General features: G+C 15.0%; 1 protein-coding gene across 1 annotated transcript, besides 20 other annotated features; it reads left to right on the top strand. All coding sequences in view use genetic code 6, as the record gives it.

Annotated features, from left to right (window-relative positions):
* Nucleotides 1-740: 740 nt before the first annotated feature.
* On the top strand, nt 741-2,172 carry IMG5_196470 (hypothetical protein; the record flags this gene model as incomplete). Its single annotated transcript, XM_004024212.1, has 5 exons — nt 741-817; nt 865-962; nt 1,016-1,519; nt 1,596-1,833; nt 1,884-2,172. The coding sequence occupies 5 exons, from the start codon at nt 741-743 to the stop codon at nt 2,170-2,172; spliced, it is 1,206 nt and encodes a 401-aa protein (XP_004024261.1).
* A 100-nt stretch (nt 2,173-2,272) lies between these two features.
* Nucleotides 2,273-2,320: a microsatellite.
* A 31-nt stretch (nt 2,321-2,351) lies between these two features.
* Nucleotides 2,352-2,397: a microsatellite.
* Nucleotides 2,398-2,529: 132 nt separating this feature from the next.
* Nucleotides 2,530-2,580: a microsatellite.
* A 459-nt stretch (nt 2,581-3,039) lies between these two features.
* Nucleotides 3,040-3,077: a microsatellite.
* A 92-nt stretch (nt 3,078-3,169) lies between these two features.
* Nucleotides 3,170-3,256: a microsatellite.
* Nucleotides 3,171-3,257: a microsatellite.
* Nucleotides 3,171-3,261: a microsatellite.
* Nucleotides 3,172-3,261: a microsatellite.
* An 837-nt stretch (nt 3,262-4,098) lies between these two features.
* Nucleotides 4,099-4,187: a microsatellite.
* Nucleotides 4,108-4,187: a microsatellite.
* A 258-nt stretch (nt 4,188-4,445) lies between these two features.
* Nucleotides 4,446-4,481: a microsatellite.
* Nucleotides 4,482-5,403: 922 nt separating this feature from the next.
* Nucleotides 5,404-5,455: a microsatellite.
* A 239-nt stretch (nt 5,456-5,694) lies between these two features.
* Nucleotides 5,695-5,745: a microsatellite.
* A 78-nt stretch (nt 5,746-5,823) lies between these two features.
* Nucleotides 5,824-5,864: a microsatellite.
* A 298-nt stretch (nt 5,865-6,162) lies between these two features.
* Nucleotides 6,163-6,198: a microsatellite.
* Nucleotides 6,163-6,207: a microsatellite.
* A 292-nt stretch (nt 6,208-6,499) lies between these two features.
* Nucleotides 6,500-6,574: a microsatellite.
* Nucleotides 6,575-7,171: 597 nt separating this feature from the next.
* Nucleotides 7,172-7,263: a microsatellite.
* Nucleotides 7,183-7,243: a microsatellite.
* A 712-nt stretch (nt 7,264-7,975) lies between the features above and the next one.
* Nucleotides 7,976-8,035: a microsatellite.
* Nucleotides 8,036-8,995: the final 960 nt, after the last annotated feature.

Raw genomic sequence — 8,995 nt, 5'->3', positions numbered from 1 at the left:
ATCTACTAAATAAATAGGTTCTTAAAGATATTTAAGATAATTTTTCGACAAAAACTAAGTATATATAATTTATCTAATATTATTGATAATTGATTTTTATTAATTTTTGTTCTAGTTATTTATAAAAAAAAGTATAATAAATATAAATTTATTTTTTATTTATTGATATGTCTATTTCTTTTATTTTTTTAAATATTTTAATTAATATATCATATATAAAGTATATATATTGAATGCTATTAAAAAATATTAATATTATTCTTTTATTTTATATCTAATTTAATATAATATATAAAATTTAAGGAGAAAATTTACATTTAAATTAAGGAAAAATACATATTTAATTTTTTTTATTATTTACATGATTTAATAAAATAATTATTATATCAAATAATTTAATTTAAAGAAATTATTATATATAATTTTTTTTTAATAAAATTTTTGTTTTATATATTAATATTTTTTTTTTAAAAAAATATTTATTCTCGGAATAAAATTCTTAAATATCAAATTTCTTTAAATGAAAATTAGAATAAAATATTTAAAAATAAATTGCGGTATTAAATAAAATTAAATTATCGAAAATAAAATAAAAATTAAATTAAATTATATTATCGAAAAAAATATTTCTAATATTTAGTAAAAAAAAAATAAAAAATATTTAATTAATTTTAAAAAAAAACGAATATATATAAAAAATAATAAAAGGTACATTTATATCTAAAAAAATAAATAAAAAAATGAATAAAGAAGGAATTTAAAATCCCGAATACGAAACAAAAAGCATTCAATAAGAATAAAAAATCTTAAAATCAGAGTAAAAAAATAAAAGAAAAGATAAAAATAAAAACAATAAATATGTAGTTAAATAGTTATAAACTATTCAACTTTTAATGATTTTAATTTAAATGAAGATTTATTAAGAAGTATAAAAGAAGCTGGTTTGATAACACCTTTTGAAGGTATGCAAAAATATAATAAAAGATCTTAAATAATAATAAAACAAAAAAAATAGTATAATAAAAATGCATTCCAAAAGCAATATTTGGAACCGATATTTTATGCTAAGCAAAAGCAGGGACAGGAAAAACTGCAGTTTTTGTAATTTCTGTATTGAATTAATTATCTGATAATTCACCTCCTTTTTCCTGTTTAGTATTATGCCATACACGTGAATCTGCCTATTATATCAAAAACGAGTTCAAAAGGTTAGGAAAATTTACTATATTTAAAACTGAGACTGTATTTGGAGGAGTTTAAGAAAAAATAGACGCTGTAAAATTAAAAAATGAACAACCTCATATTTTAGTGACTACACCGGGTAAATTTTAATCTTTACTAAAATAGAAAGAATTAATAAAAACTATTAATGTAAAGCATTTTATTGTTGATGAATGTGATAAAGTAATGGAATGTTTAAAAATGAGAAAGGTTGTGAAAAAAATATTCATGTAATTACCTTTATAGAAATAGGTTATGATGTTTAGTGGTACTATTTGTATTGAAAATAAATACATTTGTTGGAAATTTACTCATAATGTTACTTTTTTTTGTGAATATATATTTTTTTTGTTAATTTTTTTTATAGTAATTAGAAGTTATTATTGAAGATAATTATAAGTAAGAGTTAGTTGGATTAGATTAATATTATTTAAAAGTGGATGAAAAATTAAAAATTTCGATGTTAATTTAATTTTTGACTTAATTTTCATTTAATTAAGTCATTATTTTTGTTAATAAATTTGAAAGAGCTGAATGTGTTTCTAAATATTTACTTGAAAAATAAAAAATTGAAAGCTAAGTTATATGTAGAACTTTTGAATTAGATAAAAGGTATTTTAAATATTTTTATATGTATTTTATTTAAACAAAAATAAAAAAAGAAATTAAATCTATACAGAATTTATATAAGGAAAAAAAAGAGTTCTTGTTGCCACAGATCTTTTTGCTAGAAGCAGTTATATTGAAAGGATAAAATTAGTTATTAATTTTGACATGCCGGAAAAATATGATGATTATATGCATAGAGTTGGAAAAGCTAGTACATAATAAACAAAAGGAATGATTATTTCATTTGTTTCTACTAAAGAAGATGATTATGTCCTTAAAGATATTTAAAATTCATTTTAGACAAAAATAAGTGAATATAATTTACCTAATATTGCTATTTGATTTCTTAACTATTTTATTTTTACAATTAAATAGATTACTTTTTAATTTTTTATTATTTTTAAAGATTTTTTTTTTATTCAACAAAAATATTAAGTTTTTGTAATTTTTAAATAATTTATAATTTTTTAACTATATCTTATAATTTTTATTTCTAAAAATTAATTATATTTTTTAAATAGATATACAAAAAAATTATATATAAAATAAAATTATATAAAATTAAAAAAAAGAAAAATATTAACATGAAAAAGAAAGTAATACAATTATTTTAGTATATATTAATAAAATTCAAATTATTTTAATGAATATGTTGAATATATATATATATGTTTGAAAATATATATTTTTATTTAAAATTATATATATATATATATATATATATATATATATATATATATATATTTATATTTTTTTATATCTATTTATCTTATAATTTAGTTATATTTTGTTTTTTAAAATAATTCATATTTTATTTATTTTTTATTTATTCTTGTTATAATTTTATTTAATTTTATATATTATATTATTTTTAACCATAATGTTTATAATTTTTGTTGTAAATCTTTTTTTTATTTTACATTTATTCATATTTAATATTAGCTTGAATCATTAATTTATTTTTTTTCTTTCTAGATATAAATTTTTATATATTATTTTAAAAAAGATTTTTTGTTTTTATTTTTTTCTTTTAATTATTAAATGTTTTATTTTTATTATCTTTTTATATATTTTTTTATTATTATTCGTAAAAGTTATTTTGTATTAAATTATATTTATAATATTTTTAATTTTTTTTAAATTTTGTTTTTATATAAATTATTTATATTTTATTTTTCTTATATTTATAGAATAATTAAATCTTTTATAAATATAATAATTTATTTTACAATATATATTTTATTTTATTTTCTTAATTAATTCATTTTTTTTAATTATAAATGTGTTTTTACAAATTATGTTATATTTTGTTTTTTAACATTTATAATAATTATACTTAATTTTTGTTTTGTTTTGTTTTGTTTTGTTTTTTTTGTTTTTTTTTTTTTTTCTGTTTTATTTTTGTTTTTGTTTTTATTTTTGTTTTTGTTTAATTTATATCTTATTAATGACTATTAATTTTTAAGTAGATTATTAATTAAATACTATATTTGATTAAATTTATATATCTTTAATGATTTTATAAATTAATTTCATAAAATCATTTTTGATTTTTAAACTTTTTTAATTAGTTTATTTGTTTTATTTTTTATTGAAAAATATTTATTTTTGATATATTATTTTAATATATTTATTTATTTATAAAAATAAAAATAATTAAATTTTTCTAATTTAAAAAATAATATGTTTATACTTTTAATCTTAATGCAAATATTGCTCTAAACATTTAATAATCTTAATAGCAAAATTAAACTATTTTAAAAAGTCTACTGAAAGTTTAAAAATCATAAAAAAATTCAAATTTGTTTTTATTTATTAATTTATTAAAATTTAATATAAATACTATATTATTTATTTAGTTATAAATCTTGTTTGTAAAATAATTATAAATTTATATACAAAAATTTGATTAAATTATAAGTTAAACTTGGAATAATAAAACTTTAGGACATAGATGAAAAATATTACTAGAATATAGAACGAATTCGTTTTTTTCAAATGTTTGCATTATGTATAATATAGGGTAAAATTCATGAAATAAATATCGTAATTAGAATAATAAGAAAATATGCAATTTAATTAAAATTAATTTTAAATGGTAAAAACAATATAAGAATAAGAAAATATGAACGAACATTTTAAAGTTAATTTTTATATTTTTAAAAAATAGTAATAAATCTTTTAAAGTCAATAAAAAAAGATCTAGAGGATTTAAAGAAAATAAATCGATAAAACATAAAATTATTTATTTATAAATAAATAAAAAACTATAAAATAATATATAATATATATGAATATAAATATGAATATATATAAATACACATATATATATTTATATAAATATATATATATATATACATAAATCATTATTTGTTATTATTTACGAAAATCAAACAAGATTATTGTATGATGCATTCCTTATTTGAATATTATACTTCGTTTCATTTTTTTATTAATTTCTTAACAAAAAATTGAAATAAATATATAAATTTTTTTATACATATATAATATATAAAATAATTACTATTATGTATTTAAAAACTTATTTTAATTTTTTTTTAAAGATGAACATTTAATATGTTTTCTAGATTTAAGACCTTATTAAATTTAATTATTTTATTAATCTAAATTTATTTAATCTAAATTATTAAAAGAAGTTATATTTTAAAATTTAATTTTTTTTATATTGTATCATTTTAACATAAGTTTAATCTTTTATCTAAAACTTAATGCAGAATTTTAAATTATTAATTTTGTATTTCATTTTATTGATTTTGAGATTTTAAATAAGGTAAGCTTTTATTTGGACGGGTAGAAAAAAATTTTTCGATATCTTATTTTTATTAAAATTCACCTTAATTTTTTTACCAAAAATTAATATTTTTTTTATTATTTTAATTAATATTTTTTTAATTTATTAATTTTTGATTTTATACAAAAGAACAATTATTTAATTAGTTTATAATATTAACATTTGCACTATTATAAGCTGTTTAATTCATTTAACTTTTGTTTATATTAATACTTTATGATGTTTATTGTGAGGAAAGAATACAAATATTGGGAATAGTGGTAAGTGTTTTATCAAGATTATTAAGACTTTGTTATCTAGAGTTTGCTTTAGATGATACATTAAGTTATTATTTTGGTTAAACAGATAGTAATCTCAATTTTTAGATTGTGGATTAATTATATATAACTCCATCTCCTAAATCAATGCTAAAATCAGAAGTTTTTTTTTAGTTTTTAATTTCTTATTATAAAAAATCAAAATTACTATTTTTTGGATTTATTTTTAATGATTTATAAGCTAAATTTGATTTTTGAATTATTTCATAGCCTTTTTTGATTTCTTTTCGGGCATCTTATTCAAAATTTATTATTTAAATTTTTTCTAATTCTTTTTATTTTTATTTAATATTTTAGAGGGTTTCTTAGTCTTATTATTTGTTAAATATATTATAATTATTAATTCTATTATTTCTTATTTCGTTTTTTTTATTATTTTTTTTAAAATAATCAATTAATTTATCTATTTCTTAACTATTTCTTTAAAATATTTAAAGTAAATCCTATATATATATATATATATATATATATATATATATATATTTATATATATATAAATAAAATTTGTATTTTATTTTACATCTTTTTGTATTTAGTATATTATGGCTTTATTTGAATAAATTATAGAACCATATTTGTAATTTTATTCTTTTATTAACTCTTCTAAACCCACAGATTCTCCTTTAGATAAAATTGCAACATCATAAAAAAGTACATTTTTGTTAGAAATTTGGAATGAAACATTATTCATTTCATTATTTTGGTCAATATTAATATTGTTTATATTATTTGTAATATTATTATTATTATTATTATTATTATTATTATTATTATTATTATTATTATAAATCATTTTTTTTTAAAGTTTAATTTCTCCTTCTTTAATAAAATAAACGAAATTTACTTATTCATTTTATTTATTTAATATATTATTTCTTTTTAAAGATATTTATTACATTTTTAAATAAATTTAAGAAGCAGTTCTTTATTCAAAAACTTTAATAATTTCTAGTTAAGAGAATTATTTAATTTCATTTTATAATTATTGTTTTTCTTGTTATCTTACAATATCATAAAATTTAGATTTTTCTAAAGAAGCCAAATGACAGTTATCAAAAAGATATACTTAATGTGTCGATATAACTATATTTTTTTACAAAATTGATTAATCTCCATATGATCCGCCTCTTTTTATATAAAAACATTTGGAATTTAATATTTATTATTCAAGGATTATATTTTCTGATTTTTAACTTTTTTTTGTTTATTTAATATTATTTACTTAATTATTATTTATTTCATTTTATTATGATTCAAAATGAGTTATTTATAATATTCCCTTTAATAATAAATATAGTTTATTTTGCAATTCGCCTACTTTTTGAAAATATGAGCCGGCTTTATAGTATTTATATCTCATGTTTTTTAAACATTTAAATAAGATAAATTAACCTTATTATTTTTTTATTGTTTGTAATGTTTCATTATTCTAAAATAATTTCGCTAATATTAAAATTTCTTCAAACAATCTTTTATCTACGTCTTTTCTTAAAATTTATATAGAGTACTTTTAATATAAAAAAAAAATATATTTGAAAAAATATAAATATATATATATAATAATATAAAATATATATATATATATATATAAATATATATATATATATATAAATATTTATTTATTATAATATTTACTTCCCATAATTCTTCTTAATCTATATTATCTAGGTGTGAATATAGTTAATCTTATGTTATTTAATCTAATTAAAAGTATATATATTCTCTTCTAATACATGGTCCTAAATATTAATTAAATATTTCGTTTAATTTTGTAAAGAAATATTTATCGGGTGTTAATTCTTTATTTTATCTTTCGTTTTTTGCCATATTTTCAAAATTATATATAAATTCATTGTTGCTTAGAGTTGTTTAGAATTCTTCTATTTCGCTTAAGGATTTCGATTATTTTAATTAATTTTTAAATCCATTTTTAGCTCTAAAAACTTATACTATTTAAAACATTTTTTTTAAATTATAAATATTTTTTTTTTTAATTTTTTTAATAAAATGGATTATTTTTAATGTTAAATTTTTTCTTATATATAGTTCTTATAAATTAATTTTTTTTTTTTTTAAAATATATATTAAACTATTTTTATATTAATATATTTTAAAGTTAAATTTAGAGTTTATTTATGGTTTATATTAAAATTTTTAAAATATTTTAAAATTTAATATACGAAAAAAATATAACAAGTGTATTATTGATTATTTAATTATTAAATTTATAATTAATTAATCAATATTTATAAAATAATTAAATAAATATTAATATATTAGATTATAATTATATTTTATATTTATTTTTTCATAATTTTTTTATATATATATAACTTTTAAAAAAGAGTTAATCATATTAAAAATAAATAGACATTTATTAAAAGTAGAAAAATTAAATTTAATTTAAAAAAAATTATTGTTTAATACAATGAAAATATTAATTATTTTTTTACAAAAAGCAATTTATAAATTATTAAAAAATAAACTCAAATTCTGGTTCCAACTAAAGGTGAATTAGGGAAAAGAATCCTTGTCCTATTAAATACTTGTTTAAGTAAATATTTTTCTTATTAAGAGAATTCGTTTAAATTATTACAACACATAAGATGAATTTAAATAAATTATTTCTCACATATTTTAACATATATAATACTGCTTTATACTAATTAAACTAATTATTAGCAAGTCAATTTTTTTTTAGAAATTAATAATTAATTCAAAACATCAGTAATTAATTCCTTATAGACTAGTTTTAATGAAGAAGAATATGTAATTATATCTATAAGTTCTTATTAATTTAAATCTTAAATTGAAAAACATTGGTTTCCAGATAAACATTAATAGAGTAACTAAAAAGTTTAAGCATAATTTTCGCTTTAAACTTTATAATTAAAAAGACTTTTCCATATATTCATATAATTTGTAATATTTAATTATTTATATTTTGAATGAATAATGCCAATAAATTTTTTTAATAAATTCTCATTTAATTCCTATATAAAAATTATAAATAATAATATATATATATATATATATATATATTTATATATATATTTATATATATATATTTATATATTTTAGTAATTTACATTTGATTATGATAAGGATAATATTATATTTGAAACTGTTTCCACATTTATATTTGGTTAAGCTTTACCTTTTTCTCTTATTAGAATTTCTTCAGCAAAAGATAATATTTATGAATAATTTTTATATTTTAATTAATATAATGATACACATATTTAATTAATTTCTTCTTCATTTAACTAATCTTTTATTACAACTAATCGTTCTACAAATTTTGATACATTACTTATATTTGAGTATTTTACAAGCATAAAACTATTTAAAAAAAGTAATGAGTCTTCTTTTTCCATCAAAAAAGTGTCTTCTTTTTCCAATAATGCATCAAAAATATTCACCAATAGTGCTTAATCATTTTCAAGTGTAAAAATTTATGTCAAAGCGAAACAAAAGGAAGCTTTTTATGTCTATTGGAGGCCTATTTATTATATTTCTTCTAGTATTTTATCTGCAAGTTTTTTTTTAAGGACTTCTGCGATTTAAATAGTTCCGAATTCATATGAATAAGAACCGAAAGACCAAATGAAAGTTACCAAAGATGTAGATGATAATGAATTTATATTAAGAAGTATTTAAATAAGGATTTATTGGAAAATTTAATTTTCAGAAACGAAAGTTTTTTTTAAAGTCAAAAAATAAAAAAAAAGTGTATTTTCTTCTGGAGATAATTCGTCTTCTTTTTTTAGTTTAATTTTTTCGGTTTATTATTCATAATATAATAGGATTTATTCGGCTTTTTGCAAATTTATTAAAGTGTAAGATATATGCTATTCACGGCTTTGAAATTCAGATTCTAGTTTATTTTCTTTAAAATAATCTTCCTCTTTTTTTAAAGGTCGTCGTAATTTACTTCTTGATCTTGTTCATATTCTTCATCTTCACTTTATTCTTGGTTTAATTCTTGTTCTCCTTTTTCTTTTTTTATTACTATTATATTTTTTTTGGGGGCTAT

The sequence above is a fragment of the Ichthyophthirius multifiliis genome (genome assembly GCF_000220395.1).
Source record: "Ichthyophthirius multifiliis unplaced genomic scaffold scaff_1120509251400, whole genome shotgun sequence".
In the NCBI taxonomy this organism is placed as follows: Eukaryota; Ciliophora; class Oligohymenophorea; order Hymenostomatida; genus Ichthyophthirius; species Ichthyophthirius multifiliis.
The sequence above is the reverse complement of the archived record's forward strand: the minus strand, read 5'-3'. Positions and strand labels throughout refer to the sequence as shown.